At 43.5% G+C, this 26,779-nt stretch overlaps 1 protein-coding gene across 3 annotated transcripts in view; it reads left to right on the top strand.

The window, feature by feature from the left end:
• Positions 1-26,779, top strand: part of MOCOS (molybdenum cofactor sulfurase) — a 59,649-nt gene that overhangs the window by 19,799 nt on the left and 13,071 nt on the right. For 2 of the 3 annotated variants that reach the window (XR_004429197.1, XM_033177947.1), the window contains exons 7-11: positions 7,468-7,584; positions 9,560-10,024; positions 11,549-11,711; positions 19,955-20,033; positions 22,167-22,291. Coding sequence is in view for 2 of the 3 variants with exons in the window: in XM_033177947.1 (XP_033033838.1) it covers positions 7,468-7,584; positions 9,560-10,024; positions 11,549-11,711; positions 19,955-20,033; positions 22,167-22,291 (949 nt within the window). In the remaining variant the exon portion in view is untranslated. The remainder of the gene's footprint in view (positions 1-7,467; positions 7,585-9,559; positions 10,025-11,548; positions 11,712-19,954; positions 20,034-22,166; positions 22,292-26,779) is intronic. The other variant, XM_033177948.1, reaches the window with a different exon arrangement.

Genomic DNA, 26,779 nt, shown 5'->3' with positions numbered 1-26,779 from the left:
GCTCTTTATTTTTATTTTATTTTTTTTTCCAACTTTTTTTTTTTTGAGATGGGGTCTTGCTCTTGCTCTGTCACCCAGACTGGAGTGCAGTGGCGTGATCTTGGCTCACTGCAACCTCCACCTCTTGGGTTCAAGTGATTCTCCCACCTCAGCCTTCCGAATAGCTGGGACTACAGGTGTGCGCCACCATGGCTGGCTAATTTTTGTATTTTAGTAGAGATGGGGTTTCACCATGTTGGTCAGGCTGGTCTTGAACTCCTGACCTCAGGTGGTCTGCCTGTCTCAGCCTCCCAAAGTGCTGGGATTACAGACGTGAGCCACTGTGCCTGGCGTTCTTCAAACTTTTATTTTCGGTTCAGGGGATACACGTGCAGGCCTGTTACATGGGTACCTGATAGATAGTTTCTCAATTTTCCCCTCCTCCCACCTTCTACCCTTAAGTAGGCCCCAGTGGCTGTGGTTTTCTTCTTTGTGTCCATGTATACTCAATGTTCAGCTCCCACTTACAAGTGGGAACATGCAGTATTTAGTTTTCTGTTTCTATGTTAATTCACTTAGGATAATGGCCTCCAGCTGCACCATGTTGCTACAAAGGACTGGTTTCATTTTTTTGTGTGGCTGTGTAGTGTCCCAGGGTGTATATGTACCACATTTTCTTTAACCAGTCTACCACTGATATGCATGTAGGTTGATTCCATGTCCTTGCTGTTGAGAAAATGCTGCAATGAAGATATGTGTGCATTTGCCTTTATGGTAGGATGACTTATATTCCTTTAGATATACCCCAGTAATTTAATTAAGGAATTGGGATGGCTGGATTCAGTGGTAGTTCTGTTTGTGTGTGTGTTTGTTTGTTTGAGACAATCTTGCTTTGTCGCCCAAGCTGGAGTGCAGTGGCGCAATCTCAGCTCACTGCAACTTCCACCTCCTGGGTTCAAGTGATTCTCCTGCCTCAGCCTCCCTAGTAGCTGGGATTACAGATGTGCACCACCACACACGGTTAATTTTTGTATTTTTAGTAGAGACAGGGTTTCACCATGTTGACCAGGCTGGTCTCAAACTCTTGGCCTCATGTGATCCACCCGCCTTAGCCTCCCAAAGTGCTGGGATTACAGGCATGAACCACCATGCCCGGCCAATGGTAGTTCAGTTTTAAATTCTTTTAGAAATCTCCAGACTGCTTTCCACAGTGGCTGAGCTAATTTACATTCCCACTAGCAGTGTATAAGTGTTTCTTTTAATCCACAACCTCACCAGCATATGTTAATTTTTGACTTTTTAATAATAGCTATTCCAACTGGTGTGAGATGGTATCTCGCTGTGGTTTTAATTTGCATTTCTCTCATGATTAATGATGTCGAACATTTTTTCATATGCTATTGGCTGCATATATGTCATCTTTTGATAAGTGTCTGTTCATGTTCTTTGCCCATTTTTAATGGAGTTGTTTGTTTTTTGCTTGTTGATTTGTTTAAGTTCCTTATAGCTTCCAGATATTAGACCTTTATTAGATGCATAGTTTGCAAATATTTTCTCTCATTCTGTAGGTTATCTGTTTACTCTGTTGATAGCTTCTTTTGCTGTGCAGATGTTCATTAGTTTAGTTAGGCCTCATTTGTCAATTTTTGCTTTTGTTGCAATTGCTTTTGGAGTCTTCATCATGAAATCTTTTTCAAGGCCTATGTCCAGAATGGTATTTCCTAGGTTTTCTTCTAGGATTTTTGTACTTTTAGGTTTTACATTTAAGTCTTTAATCTATCTTGAGTTTATTTTTGTATGTGGTGATAGGAAAGGGTCCAGTTTCAATCTTCTGCATATCGATAGCCAGTTATCCCAGCACCATTTATTGAATAGGGAGTCTTTTCCCCATTGGTTGTTATTGTCTACTTTGTCAAAGATCTGATGGTTGTAGGTGTGTGGCTTTATTTCTGGGATCTCTAACCTTTTCCATTGATTTATGTGTCTGTTTTTGTGCTAGAACCATGCTGTTTTGATTACTATAGCCTTGTAGTGTAGTTTGATGTCATGTAGTGTGATGCCTTCAGCTTTATTCTTTTTGCTTAGGATTACTTTGGCTATTTGGGCTCTTTTTTGGTTCCATATGAATTTTAGAGTAGTTTTTTTTCTAATTCCATGAGAAATGACATTGGTAGTTTGAAAGGAATATCATTGACTCTGTAAATTGCTTTAGGCAGTATGGCCATCTTAACAATACTGATTCTTCCTATCCATGAGTATGGAATGTTTTTCTGTTTGTTTGCGTGGTGTCCGATTTCTTTTAGCAGTATTCTGTAATTCTCATTGTAGATATCCCCCTGGTAAGGTGGATTCCTAGGTATTTTATTATTTTTGTGGCTATCATAAATGGGATTGCATTCTTGATGTAGCTTTCAACTTGGCCATTATTTGTGTATAAAAGTGCTACTGATTTTCATGCACTGATTTTGTATCCTGAAACTTTACTAAAGTTGTTTATTAGTTCTAGGAGCCTCCGGGCAGAGATTATGGGATTTTCCAGGTAAGGAATCATGTTATCAGTGAAGAGAGATAGCTTGACTTTTTCTCTTTATATTTGGATGTCTTTTATTTGTTTCTCTGGCCTAATTGCTCTGGCTAGGACTTCCAGTATTAAGTTGAAAAGGAGTGGTGAGAGAGGTCATCCTTATCTTGTGCCAGTTTTCAAAGGAAGTGCTTCCAGCTTTTGCCCATTCAGTATGATGTTGGGTGTGGTTTTGTCATAGATGGGTCTTGTTATTTTGATGTATGCTCCTTGGATTCTTAGTTTGTTGAGTTTTCAACAGAAGGGATGCTGAATTTTGTTACAAGCCTTTTCCGTGTCTATTGAGATGATCATGTGGTTTTTGTTTTTTGTTCTGTGTATGTGATAAATCACACATATTGATTTCTGTACGTTGAACCAGCTTTGCATCCCAGGAGTAAAGCTTACTTGATTATGGTGGATTAGCTTTTTCTTCTTCTTCTTCTTCTTTTTTTTTTTTTTTTTTTTTGGAGATAAGGTTTCACTCTGTCACCCAGACTGGAGTTCAGTGGCATGATCTTGGTTCACTGCAGCCTTGACCTTCCTGGCTTAAGTGATCCTCCCACCTCAGCTTCCTGAGTAGCTGGGACTACAGGAACATGCCACCATGCCCAGCTAATTTATTTTACTAGTTTTCTGTGGTACAGGTGGGTTTTGGTTACATGGATAAGTTCTTTGGTGGTGTTTTCTGAGATTTTGGTGCACCCATCACCCAAGCAGTGTACACATAGTACCCAATATGTAGTCTTTTATCTCTCCCTCATCCCATCCTTCCCCACTGAGTCCCCAGAGTCCATTATATCATTCTTATGCCTTTGAATCCTCTTACCTTAGCTCCCACTTATAAGTGAGAACCTATGATATTTGGTTTTCCATTCCTAAGTTACGTCATTTAGAATGATGGCCTCCAGCTCCACTCAAGTTGCTGCAAAGGCCATTGTTTTGTTTCGTTTTATGGCTGAGTAGTATTCCATGGTGTACATATGCCACATTTTCCTTATCCACTCATTGGTTCATAGGCATTGAGGTTGGTTCCATATTTTTGCAATTGTGAATTGTGCTGCTATAAATGTGTGTGTGTGTGTCTTTTCCACATAATGACGTTTTCTTTGGGTAGATACCCAGTAGTGACACCTGGCTAATGTTTTGGTATTTTTTGTAGAAACAGGGTTTTGTCATGTTGCCCAGGCTGGTCTTGAACACCTGAGCTCAATCAATCTGCCCACCTCAGCCTCCCAAGGTGCTGCAATTACAGGTGTGCACCACTGTACCCGGCTGGATTAGCTCTTTAATATGCTGCTGGATTTGATTTGTTAGTATTTTGTTGAGGATTTTTGTGTCTATGTTCATCATGGGTATTGGCCTGAAATTTTCTTTCTTCATTGTATCTCTGCCATGTTTTGGTATTAAAATGATACTGTCCTTATAGAATGAGTTAGGGAGTCAATCCACATTTGCTAAACCCTTGATTTCCCAAACAAAATTCATTTCCCAAGGAATCTTTTCCCCCACTTTTCTGAATAGCCATACACTTTCTAAAGAATACACTTGGGGAAGGTTCTCCTGGGGAAGATGTTAGTCCTCACTGGTGTTCAGGGGCAGACACTGTACAGCCACAGGTGGTCTCTTGGGTATGGCCGCTGTGCAGACCCCTCGCCCCCATGCCCTCAGCTGTCAGTACTGGCAGAACCAGCCCTGACATTACTAAGAAGCACAATATTTTAAATGCTTTTGGAGGGGTGAAGGTGGAAAATGCATCAGAGGTAAAAGGTTTGCCTTCTTAAATATGTTATTCTAGGTCATTGATAACGTAAGTTTTATTCTTGAATCAAAAGTAAATGTGCCTGGGCACGGTGGCTCACACCTGTAATCCCAGCACTTTGGGAAGCCGAGGTGGGTAGATTACCTGAGGTCAGGAGTTGGAGACTAGCCTGGCCAACATGGCAAAACGCTGTCTTTACTAAAAATATAAAAATTAGCTGGACGTTGTGGCACACACCTGTAACCCCAGTTACTTAGGAGGCTGAGCAGAAGAATCACTTGAACCCAAGAGGTGGAGGTTGCCATGAGCTGAGATCGCACCACTGCACTCCAGTCTGGGTGACAGAGCAAGACTCTGTCTCAAAAAAAAAAAAAGGCCGGGTGCGGTGGCTCAAGCCTGTAATCCCAGCACTTTGGGAGGCCGAGACGGGCGGATCACGAGGTCAGGAGATCGAGACCATCCTGGCTAACACAGTGAAACCCCGTCTCTACTAAAAAATACAAAAAACTAGCCGGGTGTGGTGGCGGGCGCCTGTAGTCCCAGCTACTCGTGAGGCTGAGGCAGGAGAATGGCGTAAACCCGGGAGGCGGAGCTTGCAGTGAGCTGAGATCCGGTCACTGCACTCCAGCCCGGGCGACAGAGCGAGACTCCGTCTCAAAAAAAAAAAAAAAAAAAAGGAATTGTGTGTGCTGTGGCAGGGGCATGGGATTGGTGGTGGAGAAGAAGCCTCCAACGAGAGGAATCGCCAGGACGTGAGGCTGCGTGTCTAGGTGTCTGGGGAGTCTCATTCCTCAGGGCTAGACACAGGATGAGTTTCTCCCTCCATGCATTGGTAGAGGAAGCTCACCATGTGAATGGATTCGGTGGCTAAGGCATGACTAACTGTGCCAGTTCAAGCAAGTGCAGTTATGATTTTTTCCTGGTTCAGGGAACTTCACGATGTGGGAATTTCCACAGGGATTTTGGTGGCCTTCGGAAACTTCAGTTGAGTTTGGCTGTCTCTTTTTCATCAGGGGATGTGTAAAGAATTTAGCTGCCAATGAGAAGGCTTTGGGTTCTTGTTTTGGTATATCCAGGCCTCTAATTTTATTCTCCTACTGTTGGAAGTCACTCTGCATGGTGGTTAAGAGTGGGGACTCAGAGTCTGTCTGCCTCTTGCCGGCTCTGTGAACTTGGGCAAGTTAAGCCCTCCAAGATTATGAAATGGGGATAACGATATACCCTGATTATAGTGTTGATATAAGGATTAAATGAGATACAATATATACATTCCTTAGCACAGCACCCAGGATAAAGTAAGTGCTCAATAAATGTTGGGCACAAAGACTCCCAGGCTGGGAGCCTCCAGCACATTGTTACTGGGCCAGTTTCTCAGTCCTCCCTGAATGCTGTGCTCATCTTGCCATAGCAAACAACGTCCTTCACCTGGCTGGGCACAGTCTGGGCCTGTGTGGGATTCCCCAGGGCTGAGGGCAAGAGGAGACAGATGCATAAATGGGAAATTAGGACAAAGAGTAAGTGTGGCTGCAACAGCGTCTTCTGCTGCCGTGGGACTTTGCCATGCGACTTTGACACTCCTCCATGGAGGGCTGGGGATCCATGGGTCTTCTCCTAGAATCTGGGCTGATCTGTGACTCGCTCATAGCTAACAGAGTGCTGGGAGGGTGACACTGCATGGCTTCTAAGGCTAGATCAGAAGAGGTGATGCCACGTTGGCTTTGTTCCCTGGGACACTAGGTTTGGAGCCTGGAGTTACCCTGTCAGCTACTGTCTTGTTCTCTGAGGCTGCTATGCGTGCTGCAAGGATGCCAAGCCACACGGAGAGGCCAAGCTCAGGACTGTGGCTGGTGGTCCTAATTCTGAAGACCTTCCAGCCTGGGGACCACAAAGACCCAGGAGTAAAGGAATCTCCAGATGATCCCAACCCCCAGATGCCAAACTACTCCCAGCCTTCCAGTGTTCCTAGCTGAGACTCTGGACATTTTGAGACAGAGAGGAGATATCTCCTCTGTGCCCTGTTTGAATTTTTCCCACACTGTAGCCGTGAGCTGCATAAAAGGGTGGTTGTTTTATTCTCCCTAGTTTGGGGTGGCCTACTTCATAGCAAAAGTAACTGGAATGGTGAATATGGGGGAGCAGGTGAGGGGCAGCCACACGGACTCTTAATTCAGCCTGGTGGGAGCTGGACAGGGGGTCGGGGGTCTCCCTAGGAATTGCCGGGTAAAGGGAAACCTGACTCTGGAGATGGAGTTGGCTGGGCCCAGTAGAGCTGCCAGGACTCACCTTAGAGCTGGGAGACTCCTGAATTCACTAGCAGGTTTACATGCCAGTGGGCCATTAGCCAAGGGTGAAGAAACAGAATTGTTCATCTGAAGCCCCTCGATTCAACCCAGAGAATGGTTTCTTCTCACTGACGCACCAGAGGAGATGGCCAAGGTGAAGGCTGCCATGGTCTTGATAAGGGTCTGTGGGAGGCATCGTTGCCCAGCCAAGATCCCTGGCTGACCACACGGTGACCTCTGGCCACCCCACATGTGACTTCCCAGGGAGAAAAATTCAAAGTCTCACCCAGCTGAGGAAGATGTGTTTATTTTCCTGAATGCAGTTCAGTGACTCTTCCCGCTGAATTCAGCCTGAGCCCCAGGGTGAGGACTCCCACTGGGCCCCCAGGCCCTTGGGGGAATGGAGTCCTTGACTCACAGCCTGGAGGAGCTGGGGCAAACATCCCAGGGGCTCATGTGAATGTGAACCACCTCCCAGAGCCTCCAGAGGGCAGGAAAGAGCTTCGGGAACTTCTGGACTGAAAAGTAATTCTATGATTAAACCGAGAGTTGGAGAAAGTAGGAAAAGCAAATCAATCACACTCAGCATGGACACAGTAACACCTGGAGTCCAGGCTGCGAGCTGCGGCGGGGCTGCTCGAATAGCACTTCACGGGGCCCACTCTGTGGTCCAACCCTGTGCAGCTGATGCCAAGAAGGCACTGTCTCCAGCCCCATTTTATACAATGTTTAACCTATGATAGATCATGGCATTTTAGGGGACAATTCCAGGCTTGTATCATCATTTTATTATTAGGAAAGAGAGGTCCAAATCCTGATCTGAAACTCTGAGAGTAAAACTGCACGTTGGTAACAGCTCATTCCATGTTACATTAAATCCACAGGTGGACAAAATGGCCAGTCTTTACAATATCCACCTGCGAACTGGCTGCTTCTGTAACACTGGGGCCTGCCAGAGGCACCTGGGCATAAGCAACGAGATGGTCAGGAAGAATTTTCAGGTTGGTACAGGGCTCTGCAGTCCGGACACTAGTCAGCGAGACCCAACAACACCTGTTGCTGCCTGCACGTCTGGGGTGGGGGCTGCTGTGCAGACTCATTTCTCCACGCCTACTCTGTGCATGTACAAAGGAAAGGGAATACACATGGAAAATGCTTCAAGAAGGCCGGCTGTAGTGGCTCACACCTGTAATCCCAGCACTTTGGGAGGCCAAGGCAGGTGGATCACCTGAGGTCAGGAGTTCAAGACCAGCCTGGCCAACATGGTGAAACGCCATCTCTACTAAAGATGCAAAAATTAGCCAGGCATGATGGCATGCGCCTGTAATCCTAGCTACTCAGGAGGCTGAGGCAGAATTGCTTGAGCCCAGGAGGCAGAGGTTGCAGTGAGCCAAGATCACACCATTGCACTCCAGCCTGGATGACAGAGCAAGACTCCGTCTCAAAAAAAAAAAGCCAATTGCGGTGGCTCATGCCTGTAATCCCAGCACTTTGGGAGGCCGAGGCAGGCGAGTCACCTGAGGTAAGGAGTTCATGACCAGTGTGACCAACATGGAGAAACCCTGTCTCTACTGAAAATAGAAAATTAGCCAGGTGTGGTGGCGCATGCCTGTAATCCCAGCTACTCAGGAGGCTGAGGCAGGAGAATTGCTTGAGCCGAGACTGTGCCATGACACTTCAGCCTGGGCGACAAGCGTGAAACTCTGTCTCAAAAAAAAAAAAAAAAAAAGAAAAGAAAAGAAAAGAAAATGCTTCAAGATATTATCTTTATAGCAGACTTTTGGATTTGGTTTTTACTTTGAGGCCAACCATTTAAAGGCAAGAGAGGGGTGTTACCAAGGGATGTGTAAGAATGTGCCCTTATCTGGTTTCGCCCTCCTGAAGTACAGCCTCCAAGCTGGAGTGAGCCAACATCTGGGTTGGGTGCGGAGTGGAGCTCTTCCAGGGCTTCAGGGATTCTGCGTCTCCCAGAATCCCCACCCTCCGTGTCTCTCCCCCGGGCTGAGGGTTTTCACTTCAGGGTGTAGCCTGTTTTGAACCATTTCATTAGGAATAATTTGAGTGGCAAAGAGTCTTTATTGGTTTGAGTTTCTAATTTGATTTTCCTTTGGTTGCCATGAAATATTGTATATACTAGATCTTAACTAGTTTAAGTTTTGTTTAAAAAGAAAGAGGGATAGGAGAGAAGGAGAGGGAGGAGATAGGGGAGAGGGAGGAGAAGAAATAGAGAGGGAGAGGGAGGCTCAGAACACAAACACAGCTCCAGAGAGAATATTTGGTCCTATGGAATGCTGTGGCTCCATTTCTTCGGGTGTCTGACCCGGATCCAGCACCGAGGTTTGTCCGGGGCTGCTCCACGCACTATGCTGACCAGTGACCAACACCAGGCAGCTGGGCTTGGAGACTGAGATTCTCCTCTTTCTTCCCCACCTCCCGGCAGAGGCACTGAAGCTGACCTTGGCCTTCACAGTGGCCCGAAGCTGGTCATTTGCAGGGGAAGCATCTCTGCCTTTCCCTGTTGTCAAGGGGCAGCTCTCAGGGATGCAGGCCTCCCCTCAGTACTGAGAGGCTAACGAGGGTGACCAGTGACGTTTCTCCCATCTCAGCCTCGGGTAGACCTTGAGGCTGACCCCTTGGTGCTTCTGAAACCTTAGTCTGTGTTTTGACCCCTCTGTGAGCCAGCCCTGTGCCTGGCTCTAGGTAAATGCTTTCCATGAAGTATTTCTGTTAAACTTTTTAAGGGCCCCTTGAGATTGATATTGGTCCCAATTTACAGTTGAGCAAAATGAGATCCAGAAAGTTGTCCCCTGCGTGTAGAGAGCTGAGCTATGTCTCAGATGCACAGCGCATATTAATGTTGCAGTTCTGTTTTCCTGGGTTAATTTTAAAATTAACAAAATTTATTTTGTCAAACTGTTTGCAATGTCTCTATGAGAAAGGGGTCACTCTGGCTGATGCACTTCCCTCTTATCCTAGGCTGGTCATGTCTGTGGGGACAATATGGACCTCATAGATGGGCAGCCCACAGGATCTGTGAGGATTTCATTTGGATACATGTCAACGCTGGATGATGTCCAGGCCTTTCTTAGGTTCATCATAGACACCCGCCTGCACTCATCAGGGGACTGGCCTGTCCCTCAGGCCCATGCTGACACTGAGGAGGCTGGAGCCCCATCAGCAGAGAGCCAGGCTGACGTTATACCTGCTGTCATGGGCAGACATAGCCTCTTGCCTCAGGAAGATGCCCTCACAGGCTCTGGGGTTTCGAACAACTCATCTACTACTGTAAATGCTGTGCCTGTGGCCCCACCTGTGTGTGACGTCGCCAGAACCCAGCAGACTCCTTCAGAGAAAGCTGCAGGAGTCCTGGAGGGGGCCCTTGGGCCACTTGTTGTCACCAACCTTTACCTCTATCCAATCAAATCCTGTGCTGCGTTTGAGGTAAGGACTTTCACAGCAGCATAGAAAGTCTTCTCTTTATTTATTTTATTATTCTCTCTCTCTCTCTCTATTTTTTGATAAAGTGAAGAAAAGCATGAAGAAAATCAAAATCATTCATCAGAGTGTTGTGGTGAGAAAAGCCGTTCTCACTCTTCCCTTCTTGGTCTGTGTTGACTTTCGAACATGACTCTGTTCATGGGGACTCCTGAGAGGACCCTGTTTCTGAGTGGTGACTGTGTCATTGCTCTTATTGATTATAGCTGTAACTTTCACTGAATGTGTGTGCTGGCTGTGTGCTGAAGCATTGTATGTGTTTGTTTCATTGGATCCTTAAAATGGTGAAATATGAGGTGGATAGTAATACTATCCCTATTTTATAGATATGGAGCCTGGGGGTTTTGAGGTGAAGCACTTTGCCCAGGCGACCTGAAGGTATGTCAAAAGGACACAGGAGTCAGCTTGAAGGAGCTCCTGCTGGCCACGTTTTTGGCCATATGTACATCAAAATAAGTACTGATGGTGATGAGTGGTGAGCATTTGAGCAACATAGGAGTCCATGAGTCCGGTAGAAAGTAAAAATGAATTAGCGAATAAATAGAGAAGAAGCTCAACCCTACTGTAGAATACCAACTAATAAATCAATGATAGAATTTTAAAAACCACTTTGCAACCATCGTGCCAATAATTGGTTTAGGCAATAGCTATCAATAGATGCTAAATCGAATGAATGAAAATTTGATAAGTAACAGGATATCTGCATATTCTGAAAATATCTCTCCATAAAATACTTATTAATTAGTAAGTACCACCTACTTAGTGATGAATTTTACAATGGAGAAACCTAATAGACCCCATGTTAACCAAGTGACAAAAGCTGACATCACCAACATTGGGACAAATGAATGAGATGTGTCTCCTGGAGGTCAGGAGTTTGAGACCAGCCTGGCTAACATGGTGAAACCCTGTCTTTACTTAAAATACAAAAAATTAGCCGGGCATGGTGGCAGGTGCCTGTAATCCCAGCTACTCAGGAGGCTGAGACAGGAGAATAGCTTCAGCCCAGGAAGCAGAGGTTTCAGTGAGCCGAGATTGTACCACTACACTCCAGCCTGGGCAAGAGAGCAAGATTCCGTCTTCAAACAAACAAAACAAGAGGAAAAAAAAAAAAAAAGAGCCACAGCTGGAGCCAGCTGGGAAAGGAGGCTTGCTTTTCACTGCACTCTTGTACTCAAATCTTAACATTTGTTAAAAGTTACCTACTTAAAACATTACCTACTTAAAACATGGCTTGAAGTGGAGAAGGGTGGAGTGTGGACCTGGAGGCTGAATGGGAGATATCCAGCTCCCATGTCATCTCCTTTGCATTGTCCTCTTTGTTTTAGTTTCTTCTCTTCCTCCCTTTCTTACTTCCAGAGTAGGTGCTGAATTCATGAAGTCCATCTGTGTTTGTGTAGCCACTGTACAAATAGGTGAAGACCATCTTTGGGGAGCCCTGGCCTAAGACACGTCTACCTTTTTGTTTAGGTGACCAGGTGGCCTGTAGGAAACCAAGGGCTGCTATATGACCGGAGCTGGATGGTTGTGAATCACAACGGTGTTTGCCTGAGTCAGAAGCAGGAACCGCGGCTCTGCCTGATCCAGCCCTTCATCGACCTGCAGCAAAGGATCATGGTCATCAAAGCCAAAGGTGGGAAAACCACTTCATTTTCACAGAGCAGCTCCTGAGAGCAGTTTTTATACTCATATGAAATACTCTACCAAATGTTAGAATAACCCAACAGCCTGGACAATACAGTGAGACCTCATCTCTATAAAAAAATAAAAAGTTATCCTGGGTGTGGTGGCACGTGCCTGTAATCCCAGCTACTCAGGAGACTGAGGCACAAGAAGCACTTGAACCCGGGAGGTGGAAGTTGCAGTGAACTGAGATCGTGCCACTGCATTCCGGCCTGGGCGACAGAACAAGACCTTGTCTCAAGGGAAAAACTGGGTAAAATAACCTGAAAGTAAGGGAAATAGTGTCTAGGAAACGCAACAAAGAGTTTGTTCCCCTTTGGTTTTGGGAAATTTCGGGAGAGATAAAGATCTGACAGTCCAATCAGACAGTAAAGGGGGCCAGGTGCAGTGGCTTACGCCTGTAATCCCAGCACTTTGGAAGGCGGAGGTGGGCAGATCACTCGAGGTCAAAAGTTTGAGACCAGCCTGGCCAACATGATGAAACCCCTTCTCTACTAAAAATACAAAAATACGAAAATAAGTTGGGCATGGTGGCATGTACCTGTGATCCCAGCTACTCAGGTACTCGGGAGGCTGAGGCAGGAGAATTGCTTGAGCCCTGGAGGTGGAGGTTGCAGTGAGCCCAGATCGCACCACTGCACTCCAGCCTGGGCGACAGAGGATGATGATGTCTCAAAGAGGTATAAACTTTATATGAATGAGATGATGTCCTTTTTACTTAAGTTTCTTTTATTTTCTTCACTCATCATGTATACTGCAGGCTTTAATTTATCCTTGTTGATTTTTTATTATGAATGATATGAATGATCAAACCTATAGAAAAGTATAGGCCCACTCTGTTCAGTAGAACTTTCTGTGATGATGAAAATGTTCAAACTATACCTTGCCCAGTTTAGTGGCCACCAGTCACATGTGACTATTGAAATGTGGCTAGTGGGACACTAGAACTGAATTTTAAATTTTACTTGATTTTAATTAATTTAAATAGCTATGTGTAGCTATGCTACAGTGTTGGGCAGCACAGATATTAAAGAATAATACACAACTACAGGATTCAATTTTAGCAAATCTTAACATTTGGCCACATTTCCTTTAGGTCCTCCTCCTCCTCTTCCTTTTTCTTTTTAAACATGCATACATATATACATACATACATGCATACACACACAATACATACATAAAACATTACATAGCAGTTGTGGTGCTGGGTTTAAAAAAGATAAACAACATTACAGATATAGCAGAAATTTCCTGTGGACCTCTCCTGAGTCTCACTCCTCCTCCTTCCCCATCCCACTTACATTTTTAGAACATTCCCATTTCCTCCCTAACTTGTAGTTGTACTTTTGTGATATATAACATTTCCACATATTCATGATTGTGTTTCTTGGCTGTAAGTGTTCTATTCTGTTCCCGTGGTTTATTTTTCCTTGAACAAGAGGCCAGTGTTATTATTAGAGTTAGAGAATGAGTCTTGATATCCCATGCCCCCCGATTTTTTTTTTTTTTTTTTTTTTTTGAGATAGAGTTTTGCTCTTGTTGTCCAGGCTGGAGTGCAATGACATGATCTCTGCTCACTGCAAACTCTGCCTCCTGGGTTCAAGCGATTCTCCTGCCTCAGGCTCCCGAGTAGCTGGGATTGCAGGCATGCAGCACCACGCCTGCCTAATTTTGTATTTTTAGTAGAGACAGGGTTTCTCCATGTTGGTCAGGCTGGTCTTGAACTCCCAAGCTCAGGTGATCTGCCCACCTTGACCTCCCAAAGTGCTGGGATTATAAGCATAAGCCACTGTGCCGGCCCCCAGTATCCCAGTTTTTAAAATTGTCTGTTGTTACATATTGCAGAATCTCTTTTAAGATTGAATAGTATTCAATAGAACGACTATACCACATTTACTTTACTTATCTCTTAATGGACATTTAGATTGTATCCATATCTTGGCTATTGGAAATAGAGCTGCAATGAACATTGGAGGTGCTAATATCTCTTCAGCATCCTGATTGAAATTATTTTGGATAAGTACCCAGAAGTGGGATCACTGGATCATATGGTAGTTCTATTTTTAATTTTCGAAGGAATCTCAATATTGTTTTTCATATTAACTGAAAATTTTTGCATACCCACCAGTGGTTGCAAGGGCTCATGTTTTTCCACATTCTCACCAACACTTACTGTCTTGTGTTTGTTTGTTTTCTTTTGACAATAGCCATCCTGACAGGTGTAGAGTGATATCTCATTTTGATTTTAATTTGCATTTCCCTGATTGTTAGTGATGTTAAGCATTTTCCATATACACATTGACCATTAGTACATCTTCTTTGGAGAAATACCTATTCAGATCTTTAACCTGTTTTTTTTTTTTTTTGAGATGGAGTCTCGCTCTGTCGCCCAGGCTGGAGTGCAGTGGCACGATCTTGGCTCACTGCAAGCTCCCCGCCTCCCAGGTTCACACCATTCTCCTGCCTCAGCCTTCTGAGTAGCTGGGACTGCAGGCCCCTGCCACCACACCCGGCTAATTTTCGTATTTTTAGTAGAGACGGGGTTTCACCGTGTTAGCCAGGATGGTCTCGATCTCCTGACCTCGTGATTTGCCCGTCTCAGCCTCCCAAAGTGCTGGGATTACAGGCATGAGCCACTGCGCCTGGCCACTAACCCATTTTTAAGTTAGGTTATTTGGGTTTGTTTGTTTGTTTGTTTACTGTTGTTTACTGTTTGTTTATGTTATGTGGTACATATACACCATGGAATACTATGCAGCCATAAAAAAGAATGAGATTGGCCGGGCGCGGTGGCTCACGCCTGTAATTCCAGCACTTTGGGAGGCCGAGGCGGGCGGATCACGAGGTCAGGAGATCGAGACCATCCTGGTGAACACGGTGAAACCCCGTCTCTACTAAAAATACAAAAAAAAAAATTAGCTGGGTGTGGTGGTGGGCGCCTGTAGTCCCAGCTTCTCGGGAGGCTGAGGCAGGAGAATGGCGTGAACCTGGGAGGCGACGGAGCTTGCAGTGAGCAGAGATCGCACCACTGCACTCCAGTCTGAGAGACAGAGCGAGACTCCATCTCAAAAAAAAAAAAAAAGAATGAGATCATGTCTTTTTCAGGGACATAGATGAAGCTGGAGGCCATTAACCTTAGCAAACCAGCACAGGAACAGAAAACCAAATACCACGTGTTCTCACTTATAAATGGGAGCTAAATGATGAGAACACATGGACACATAGAGGGGAACAATAGACACTGAGACCTACAGGAGGGTGGAGGGTGGGAGGATGGGGAGGATCAGGAAAAATAACTAATGAATATTAGGCTTAATACCCGGGTGATGAAATAATCTGTATAACAAACCCCCATAACACAAGTTTACCTGTGTAAGAAACCTGCACTTGTACCCTGGAACTTAAAAGTTAAAAAAAAGATGAGGTCTCTCCATGTTTCCATAGTTTTGCAATTGTGAATTGTGCTGCTATAAACATATGTGTGCAAGTGTCTTTTTTGTATAATGACTTCTTTTCCTCTGGGTAGATACCCAGTAGTAGGGTTGCTGGATCAAATGGTAGTTCTACTTTTAGTTCTTTAAGGAAACTCCATATTGTTTTCCATAGTGGTTTTAATAGTTTACATTCCCACCAGCAGGGTAAAGTATTCCCTTTTCACCACATCTATGCCAGCATCGATTATTTTTCAATTTTTAAATTGTGGCCATTCTTGCAGGAGTAAGATGGTATTACACTGTGGTTTTGATTTGCATTTCCCTGATAATTAGTAATGATGAGCATTTTCTCATGTTTGTTGGCCATTTGTATGTCTTCTCTTGAAAATTTTTCATTTATGTCCTTAGTCGACTTTTTGATGAGATTATTTGTTTTTTGTTGTTGATTTGAGTTCCTTATAGATTCTGGAAATTAGTCCTTTGTCAGATGCATGGTTTGCAAATATTCTCTCTCACTTTGTGGATTGTCTCTTTACTCTTCCGAGTGTTTCTTTTGCTATGCAGAAGCTTTTTAAATTAGATCCCATCTATTTATCTTTGTTTTTGTTGCATTTACTTTTGGGTTTTTGGTCATGAATTCTTTGCTTACCCCAATATCTAGAAGGGTTTTTCCAATGTTACCTTCTAAGACTTTTATGGTTTCATGTCTTAGATTTAAGTCTTTGATCCATCTTCAGTTGATTTTTGTATAAGGTGAGAGATGAGGATCCATTTTCATGTTTTTACATGTGACTTGCCAGTTATCTCCGCACCATTTATTGAATACGATGTCCTTTCCCCACTTTGTTTTCATTTGTTTTGTCAAAAATCAGTTGGCTGTAAGTATTTGGCTTTATTTCTGGGTTCTTTATTCTGTACCATTGGTCTGTGTGCCTGCTTTTTAATACCAGTGCCATGCTGTTTTGGTAAAAATAGCCTTGTAGTATAGTTTGAAGTTGGGTAATGTGATGCCTTCAGATTTGTTCTTTTTGCTTAGTCTCGCTTTGGCTAAATGGGCTGTTTTTTTGTTTCCATATAAATTTTAGGATCATTTTTTTCTAGTTCTGTGAATAATAATGATGGTATTTTGATTAGGACTTCTTTTACCATTTTTTTTTTTTTTGTAGTGCTGGATTGTTAGTCACAAATTCTGTCAGTATTTGTTTTTCTAAAAAAGACTTTATCTCTCCATTTATGAAGCTTTGTTTTGCTGGATGCAAAATTCTTGGCTGATAATTATTTTGTTTAAGGAGGCTGAAGATAGGACTCCAATCCTTTCAGACTTGCAAGATTTCTGCTGAGAAATCTGCTGTTAATTTGTTAGGTTTTCCTTTTGGGTTACTGATGCTTTTGCCTCACAGCTCTTTAGATTCTTTCCTTCATCTTGACTTTAGCTAACCTGATGACTATGTGCCTAGGTGATAATCTTTTTGTAATGAATTTCCCAGGTGTTCTTTGAGCTTTTTATATGTGGATGTCCAGATCTCTAGTGAGACCAGAGAAGTTTTCCTAGATTATTTCCTCAAATAAGTTTTCCAAAGTTTTAGATTTCTCTTCTTCCTCAGGGACACCAATTATTCTTATGTTTGGTCATTTAAAATAATCCAAAATTTCATGGAGTCTTTGTTCATTTTTTAAAATTATTTTGTATTTGTCTTTGTTGGATGGGTTAATTTGAAAGCCTTGTCTTTGGGCTCTGAAGTTCTTTCTTCTACTTTTTCAATACTATTGCTGAAACTTTCCAGTGTATTTTGCATTTCTCTAAGTGTGTCTTTCATTTCTAGAAGTTGTGATCATCTTTTCTTTATGATATCTATTTCTCTGGAGACTTTTTCATCCATATCCTGTATTTTTAAAAATTGCTTTAAAATAGTTTTCACCTTTCTTTGGTGTCTCCTTAAGTAGCTTAATAGTAAATCTTCTGAATTCTTTTTCTGGCAATTCAGATATTTCCTCTTGGTTTAGATCCATTGCTGGAGAGCTAGAATGATCCTTGTTTTGTCATATTACCAAAATGACTTTCCTGGTTACTTCTCATCTGGATAGACTGTTTCAGTGGGAAGATATGGAACTCAAGGGCTGCTATTCACATTCTTCCGTCCCAGGGGTGCTCCCTTGATGTTGTGCTCTCTCCCTTCTTGTATGGATACGGCTTCTAAAATGCCAGACTGCACTGATTGTTATTGCCCTTCTGGTTCTAGCCACTCAGTGGAACTCTGGGGCTCCAGGGTGGTGCTAAGAACTGTCTGCGAAGAGTCCTGTGATGTGATTCACATTCAGGTCTTCCAGCCATGGATAACAGCACCTGCTCTAGTGAAGGTGTCAGGGGAGTAAAGCGGACTCTGTGGGAGTCCTTCGTTGTAGTTTTGTTTTAGTGCACTGGTTTTAGTCCTTGGCTGTAGTTTTGTTTAGTGCGCCGGTTTTCTTGAATGCTGGTTATGTTAGCAGTGAAGTTGTCACATGGACAGACTCAGGCCTCTGGTTAGCCAGGGTGTTGCAGGTGGTGGAATGAGCTGTTGTTTTCTCCTTCTTTGGAGCAGAGTTGTTCTCTTACGAGTTGCTGTAATGGCTTGAGTTGGTTGGTCTCCAGCCAGAAGGTGGTGCTTTCAAGAGAACACCAGCTGCAGCAGTAGAAGGGGGATATAATCTTGCCTTGCCTTGGCTAGGATAGGTACTTGGGTTTCTCAGATAATGAACAGGGCCACAGAGCTCCCAAGAGATCATATCTTTTGTCTTTGGCTATCAGGTCAAGTAGAGAAAAACCATCAGGTGGAGGCAGGTTAGGTGGGTCTGAGATCATACTCTCCTTGGGCAGGACTTGCTGTGGCCACTCTGGGGGTGGGTGGCTGGTTCGCAGGTGAATGGAGTTATGTTCCCAGGGAAATTTGGGCCATTTCTGCTGTGTCAAATAGGTCTCCAGAGACACGGGGGAGAGCTGGCAGTGACAGACCTCACCCAACTCCCACACAGGCAGCAAGGTCAGTCTCACTCCCACTGTGCCTCCCTAGATGCGCTGAGGTTTCCGTACAGGCATCTGGTAAGCAGGGTTGAGATCTTGCCCCAGGCTACAAGTCTCCTGCTGAGAAAGCAAGCAGGGCTCTCAGGCCTTGCTCCTCCCTGCCAGTCAGGACCAATGGCTGCAGCTTCTACGCTTGTATCTTTACTTACCATTTGTCTCCTCCTTTGGATTCTACTTAGGAAAGTTTGTGCTCAGTTAAAATTATTACAAAGTCAAGCTAGGAACTTCCTTCACCCTGTGGCCCCTCCCCATTTCCACTGGCTGCCTTCCCTTCCCCAAGGACCCCTGTGAGATAAGTCCAGGAATGGCTTTCCTGGGGTTCAAGCTGGGGACCAGGAGTCCCTACAGGGCTCTTCCCACTGCCTCTTCTACTTTTATATTTTGCTCGGCTCCCTAAATCCATTTCAGCTCTAGGTAAGGTTAAATCTTTCTCTTGTGATCTGGATTTTCAGGTTCCTCAATGAGGGTGTGTGTTCAGAGGCCAACTTCTTGCCTTCTCACTCTTTGGGAACTCAAATTTTTGGCTATCTTGTGATGTTTGGAGCAGCAAGCTGCTTCTTTCAAAGTGTCTGTGAATTTTATCAGTTTTATCAGGAACACCGCAGGTATGTTCCTGCAGTGGTTCGTGGAGCAAAAGTTCACAGTGTGAGTCTCTACATGCTGTTCTGTCCATCTAACTGGGAGCTGTACATTAGTCCTGTCTCCTATCCACCATTCTTTTTTCCTCTGATTTTCCTTTCCTTTGGATAAATACCCAGAAGTGGGATTGCTGGATCATATGGTATTTTTATTTTTAGTTTTCTGAAGAACCCCAGTAGAGTTTTCCATGATGGCTATACTAATTCACATTCCCACCAACAGTGTGTAAGAGTTCCTCTTTCTCTGCATCCTCAACAGCATTTGTTATTTTTTTGTCATTCTGGTAATAGCCATTCTAACTGGGGTAAGGTCTCATTGTGGTTTTGGTTTGCATTCCCCTGATGATTAGTGATGCTGAACATTTAAAAAAAAATATCGATTAGCCATTTTCATGTCTTCATTCAAGAAATATCTATTCAGATTATTTGCTCATTAAAATAAATTGAATTACTTGGTTTTTTTTCACTGTTGAGTTGTTGATTTCCTTATATATTTGGTTATTAATCCGTTGCTGGATGGATGCTTTGCAAACATTTCCTCTCATTCTGTTGGTTGTCTCTTCATTCTGTTGTTTCCCTTTGTTGTACAGAAGCTTTTTAGTTTGCTGTAATTCTAGTTCTCTATTTTGGCTTTTGTGGCTGTTGCTTTTGAGGTCTTATCCAAAAATTCTTTGTCCAGACTAATGTCCTGAAGCAATTCTCCGATGTTTTCTTATAGTAGTTTAATAGTTTTGGGTCTTATATTTCAGTCTCTAATTCATTTTGAGTTGATTTGTGTATATGGTGAAAGATAGGGGTCTAGTTTTATTCTTCTGCATATGGTAATCTACTTTTCCCAGCACCATTTATTGAAGAGAACTCTTCTTGCTCCAATTCAGAAATCAGTTGACTGTAAATGTGTGGATTTATATTTTGGTTCTGTATCCTGTCACATTGGTCTATGTGTCTATTTTTATGTCAGTACCATGCTGTTTTGGTTACTATAGCTTTGTAGTATATTTTGAAGTCAAGTCGCTGTTGTTTTTACACAATGTTAAATTTGTTTTTAACCTTTGTTCATTAGGGATGGAGCCTATAGAGGTGCCTCTTGAGGAAAATAGTGAACGGACTCAGATTCACCAAAGCAGGGTCTGTGCTGACAGGTGAGACTCTGAAGCAGGTGAAAATCTCAGCTTTATTGACAGGCTGATGAAGAGGGGGAAGAGAATAATGCCCTATGCAGTCTATCCTCTGCTACCCTTCAGTCTAGTTGCTGCCCATTTCTCCCTCGCATGCTTCTCTCTAACTACACTCTTGGCTCTTTGGTCTTCAAACCTCCCAAGCATGCTCCCTTCTCAGGTCTTTACACATGCTGTTCCCTCTGCCTGGTGTTATTCCCCTAGTTATACCTCCACAGGGCTTGTTCTCTCACCTCTGTCAGTTTCAACTCCAACAGGTATCTGCTCAAAAGCCCCTTTCTCAGAGGGCCACGTGACTACCTACAGAAACCAGCCCTTCCCTCTCCATTTCCCCTGTTGTATTCATCTCCTTTGCCTTTGTTGTTTCCAAGTTAATATATATCTGTTTATTGATCTTTAGTCCCTCCCACTGGAATGCCCATGTTGTTCCCTTCAGAGCCTGGGACAGTGTCAAGAGGACGGTGTGGGGTGGGAAGACAAGGTGATGCAGAAGGAACAGTCTGGAGGGCATTGCAACACTCCAGAGGAGTCTTCATGGGGAGGGAAAATACCTGATTTGCACGTTGAGAAGACGGGCTGGTGCCTGTGGAGTGGTTGGAAGGGGGAAGGGGTGCAAGCAGGAAGGCCACATAAGCACCTGTGTTAGCAACACAAGTGAGACAAGATGGAGGCTTGGACCAGGGTCAGAGAGAAAGTCAGAAAGATGCAGGTATATATTCTGGAAATAGAATAACCTAAACTAGCTGATGATTGGATAAGGAGGCTGGGGGTTGGGGGTTATCAAGACATCTCTCAGGTTTCTAAAGCCTAGCTTTCAGGTGATAACTCACAGATTATATACCCATATTATAGGTTATTATCTAATCTGGGTTGCTGATGATAAATCATCTACTGAATTCTAGGAAATGTAAAGTGGGGTTGAATGTACTAGCATTGCTATTTTGTTTGTTGATTGTACATGTTTCTAAGTCTTTTTATTGAACAAATCAAATGTCTGCATCCCTTTTTATCTAATCTTATCTGTACCTGAATACATGTGGAATAGCAAATTTTCCAATCTTGGGAAATTTATCCTATCTTAAGCCCCAACCAATTCCCCTTTCACCTCCACCCACATACTAAAACAGTTAACTGTGTAACACTTCACTAAATATTTATGTATAATAAAAAGCTTTCAAAGTGCTGATTGCCTACCAGTTAACACAATGCACTCATTAGTGGGTAGGTCTGTGCTCAGTAGATGGTGATACTGCATGATATCAAACCATATTGCACATGTTTGTGCACTGCCCTGAACATATGCTATCATGCAAGGCAGGAAATGGTATGTTAAATGCTAAAACTACATCCAAGTTGGACCCCAGTCATTAGTGCTGTGGATGATAGGCAGAGGATCACTCTGGGAGTGTGAAGGGCTATACCCCCAGGAAAGCACAAAGGTGATGATGTGATGATTGTGCTTGACACAGTGGAGCATCCTGGGCACTGGTCCCCACCTTGTGCACACTCTACATCTTCTCGCCAGCACTTGCACCAATGTCACCAACTTACACATCCATTTAGCACGTTTTCAGTCAGAACAATAAATTTTGGATAACAAAATTCTAGAGGATTCTTGAGTTTTCAAACACCAGATTGATAAATGCAGTACTTATATCTGTAACCCACAGGCACAGTGTTCATTTTACAAACCAAACACGTCAGTCCATGTGAGAGAAGATATTTCAATCAGGCCCATAGTGAAAAAATAGGACACATTTCTGGGTTCAAGGGCTTCTGAAAGCAACATATCACTCTGGAAGTTCTCAAATTCTAAGCTTTGTGGTTCTCTGTGTCAATAATTAATAGTAAAAAGGTCTTTCCAGGAGAAATGTTTAAGCTTTTTATTTGGTCTGAAAGCTTCACACAAGCCCCAGAGGGCAGGTCTTCCTGCCTTGGAAATCTCCTTGCAGCATCTGACATTTCAGGCTTCCTTCTCTTCAGGACTCATGCAATGTTTTGTTTTATTTCATTTTGTAATCTAACTTTTTGCAATTTAGATTATCATTTAAATAAATACTATGTAAGAGTTCACCCTTTCTCTCTCTCTTTTGCCAGAGTAAATACTTATGATTGTGGAGAAAAAATTTCAAGCTGGTTGTCAACATTTTTTGGCCGTCCTTGTCATTTGATCAAACAAAGTTCAAAGTTTCAAAGGAACGCAAAGAAGAAACATGGAAACGGTATTACATTTTGAATGGTTCTTAGAGGACAGGAACCCTGGCTTACCCTTGCACACATCAAAACAGCACATGAACTGCACTTACAGGGTGACTTGCTCATGTTTTGAAAGCAGGGGTGGTCAGCCTTTAGCAGAAACCTGCTGCAGTAGCCCCAGGTCAGCAGGAGAAGTGGGCTCCAGGATCCTCTTAAGGAGGCTGAGGAGGGCATAAAGCCAGCTGCCCAGCCTCTACCCAAACATTCGGCCTCACTCCTGCATGTTCAAAAGCACAATTAATCCAATTGTATTCAATAAAATCCCTAATAGCTTGCTATGTCCTCAAATTGGATCTGGAAGCAAGGAAATCTGGCTTGCTAGCTTTTAGCTCTAACACCAAACAATGGTGTGACCTTGGTAAATCCTTGATCCCCATGGCACCTCAACTTCTATAGACCTCAGCTCCTCAGACTTTTATAAGTTTCGGCAATTTTTCCCACCATAAACCATTGTTAGACTGAAGTGAGGCAGTAGAGATGAAAGTACTTTTAACAGTCCCAGATGTGCGGAAAAGACCATTTTCCTGTGTCTGCTCAAATGTCACCTCCTTAGGGAAGGCTGGTTGGCAACCCTCTTCAGAACAGCACCCTGTACCTGAATTCGCAGCAACGTAGCAACCTTCCCTGTCTCATTTTTCTCAGTGGCACTTATTTTTTTCACATCTTTCTGACTATATATTTTGCTCGCTTATTTTGTTCTGTTTTCCTTTTAGAAGATGTAAGCTCTATGAGGATAGGGATTATTGCTTGTTTTCTTCAGTGCTGTCCCCCCATGCTTAAAATAGCACCTGGCGTATAGTTGCTCAATAAATGGCTAGATGAATCAATGAATGATTACCAACTTGTTCATGTATTACCTGGCCTAGTGATCAGTTTCCAGAGGAACTAGTTTGTAATCCAAATAGCATTTAGAGTTTGGGTGTGGTAGCTCACACCTGCAATCCCAGCATTTTGGGAGGCCGAGGAGGGAGGATTTGTTAAGCCCAGGAGTTCAAGACCAGCCTGGGCAACATAGCAAGACCCTGTATCTGCAAAATAAGATACAAAAATTATGAAACCTCATCTCTTCAAAAAATACAAATACTAGCCATGTATGGTGGTGCATGCCTATAGTCCCAGCTACTTGGGAGACTGAGGTGGGAGGATCATTTGAGGCTGGGAGGTGGAGGTTGCAGTGAGTTGAGATCACACCACTGTACTCCAACCTGGGTAACAAAGTGAGACTCTGTCTCAAAAAGAATTAAAAAATTACTAGGTATGGTGGCAGGCACCTGTAGTCCTAGCTGCTTGGGAGACTGAGATGGGAGGATCTTTTGAACCCAGGAGTTCGAGGCTGCAGTGAGTTATCATCACACCACTGCACTCCAGCCTGGTCGACAGTAATATTTTATGTTTTATGTTTCTAAAACATAAAATAAATAAACCAAACTAATAGCATTTGACCATATATGGACTGAAAACTGGGTCTAAGGCAGCCCTCCATAGTTTAACCTATAAATCCCTAAAAGTGTATGCTATAGAGAGGAGTCAAAAGATGTAATGTACTTAGACTTTTTAAAGTTCTGATGATTTTTCATGCCATAAGCTGTTAAGAATTTGAGTTGCTGTGTGATAGAAAAGGGGAATAGATTTATACTCATTTTATTGAAGTTGGTGGTGTTTGGGTCATGGATAAGCTTAGAGACATGATTAAAGGGGAGAGAGAAATAGGCATTTCCAGCGGTAGAGGAGTGGGGTTTGTCAGGACCTGCACACCACTCTTGTAAATTATCTGGAGAAGAGAGCAGCAGTGAAACCTCTAAGTGCCAATCATTCATAGCACCCATGGCCTAGCTGGGGTTTGCTGGGTTTTCAGGAGGTTGGCTGAGATAATTAAGCCTTAGTCCTGGTCCTTTGGGGTCTCGGTTGGTGAGATCAATCACCAGCAGACAGCGATACTACAATGTAAGAGATGTAATAAAGGTTTACACAAAGGGCAGAATCCTCTACACCTGGAATGAGTCACAGAGGGCTTCAGGGAGGAGGTGAGTTTGGAGCTGCGTCTTAAAAGGAGAGTAGGAGTTTTTCAAGCAGACAGAGGCGGGATGGTTACCGGGGAGCAGCGTGGCAGGGCTTGGCATTCATGGGCTCAGAGAAGGGTTTAGAGGGTCAGACGTGAGCAGGGGAGTGATGGGGGACAGATGGGAAGAAGGGACGAGTGTGCTACTGAGGAGTCAGTAGTACTTTATCTGTGGCTGCGGGACTCACCGGAGGATTCTAAGCTGAGAAGCTTCATAACACTGCTTATGTCAGAAAGTCAGCCCTGACTTGGCAAGGGGGCTGCATTGAGTGGGAAACTCAGGCAGTAAAGGCACAGGTGAGAGGCAGCTGGGACTGTCCTGGTGGGAGATGGGGCCTTGGTGGAACAAAGGTGGTGGGTGCAGAGGAAAGAAGAAAGCCTGTCTTCCTGCTTCCTGCACGATGCAGAATCAGGGAGTGTCAGCTTGTGACTACTTACACTTAGAGGATGCTCCTTAGGGTGCCATGTTCTCTGGTAGTCTCAGTCACTGGTCTTGAAACAGTTTTTTTGAGTTGGTATACCTTAGAAGGATTTTTAAAAACTATATTCCTCACTCATACATTTTTACATTGTCATCTAAATTTTGAAAATAGTTTAAACAGCTACAAAGGATACAATTTCCAGCATATTGTAAACGTTGTCATTTTAAATTTGAACTCGTACATTATTCTTTTCAACATAGCCAATAGAATCTCAATACTGTAGCATTTTTTAAACCATAGCAATTTGAATCTCATGAGTATTCATTACAAAATACATTATGTGTGTGTGTGTGTGTGTGTGTGTGTGTGTGTATAGAGAGAGAGAGAGAGAGAGAGAGAGAGAACAAACTGTCCTTTAATGGTCAGTTTTCTTTCTTTCCTTTTCATGTATATATTATATATATATATACATATAAATGAACTATCTTTTAGTGGTCAGTCTTTTATTTCTTTCGCTTTCCTTCTTCAACTTGTATTTCCTTTCCATGTCCTCAACAGAATTTTATCTTAGTGTTATATATTCTGTACTTGGAAATCTTTTATTGACTACTACCCTATCATACTTCTGTGAAATTAAAATGTGTATATAAATTGACATGGATAAACATTTTTTTAAAGTTTACTGTGATTGTGAGAGTTTAAGTGCTAGAAAATTTCTTGTGGATTGAGTTCTTTTTTTTAATTTTTTTTTTTTTTTTTTAGTAGAGATGGGGTTTCTCCCATGTTGCCCAGGCTGGACTCAAACTTTTGAGCTCAAGTAATCCTCCCACCTTGGCCTCCCAAAGTGCTGGGACTACAGGCATGAGCCTCTGCACCCAGCCCGTAATTTGTAGTAGTACATAGTTGATCAAAGCAACATAAGTATATTATAAATTTTGAAAAATAATTATTAAACATAAGAAAAAAATTAGCAAAAATAAGTCTCTTAATGAGGTGTCTGGGCACCCTGCCATTGGTTCCCACTCCCATGAATGACTGTCACTCATGGCCAGAATAGCTGGTGTTCAGCCTCGGGTCTCTTCTGAGAAGCTTAAATAAAGGGCTATGGAAAGGGGTTTCGTTAGTGCACTGTCACTCAAACATTTCTTCTGAAGTATGTGACCGAAGCACTGGGCTCTAAGATTGAAATGCCTTTCATCATCTGTCACTTGACAACTTAATTAGGTCCTGCGGTTTTGTGGACAGCAAATAATTGGAATCCATCTGGCCTACAGGAGGATCATTGGCCCAGGCTTTAGAGCCTTTTATTTTCTTAGCTCAGACTCCAAGGTTTTGAATGGGGCTTTTGTCTTCTACCCTGGAGGTTGTTGGTCCCTGAGGGAGTGTGCCTTAGGAGACGCTGGCCTTTCCTCTGTGAAAGAGGAAGGGTCTTTGTGGACAGGGCTGGGATTACACCTCCCTTCTCTGGCAGAGCCATTTTAGTAAAGAGCATATATGCAAGTGGCAGATCTGGAGGGTAATTCTCTCAAAAGTATCTGTTTGCATCTACTCTGGGGTCCACACACCTGATATGGAGACAGCTCAGTAGGTCCTGGCCCGGCAAACCTTTTCATCTATAATGATAGTGATGCTGGGCCTGCCAAAGGAGATGGCAGCCGGGTGATGGGGTGCCAGCTATTCTTTTTTTTTTTTTTTTTTTTTTTTTTTTTTTTTTGAGACGGAGTCTTGCTCTCCCGGGCTGGAGTGCAGTGGCCAGATCTCAGCTCACTGCAAGCTCCGCCTCCCGGGTTTACGCCATTCTCCTGCCTCAGCCTCCCGAGTAGCTGGGACTACAGGCGCCTGCCAACTCGCCCGGCTAGATTTTTGTATTTTTTTGTAGAGACGGGGTTTCACCGTGTTAGCCAGGATGGTCTCGATCTCCTGACCTCGTGATCCGCCCGTCTCGGCCTCCCAAAGTGCTGGATTACAGGCTT

Source organism: Trachypithecus francoisi, unplaced genomic scaffold, assembly GCF_009764315.1.
Source record: "Trachypithecus francoisi isolate TF-2019V2 unplaced genomic scaffold, Tfra_2.0 Lachesis_group19, whole genome shotgun sequence".
In the NCBI taxonomy this organism is placed as follows: Eukaryota; Metazoa; Chordata; class Mammalia; order Primates; family Cercopithecidae; genus Trachypithecus; species Trachypithecus francoisi.
Note: the sequence above shows the minus strand (reverse complement) of the source record. Positions and strands in the feature narration are given on the sequence as shown.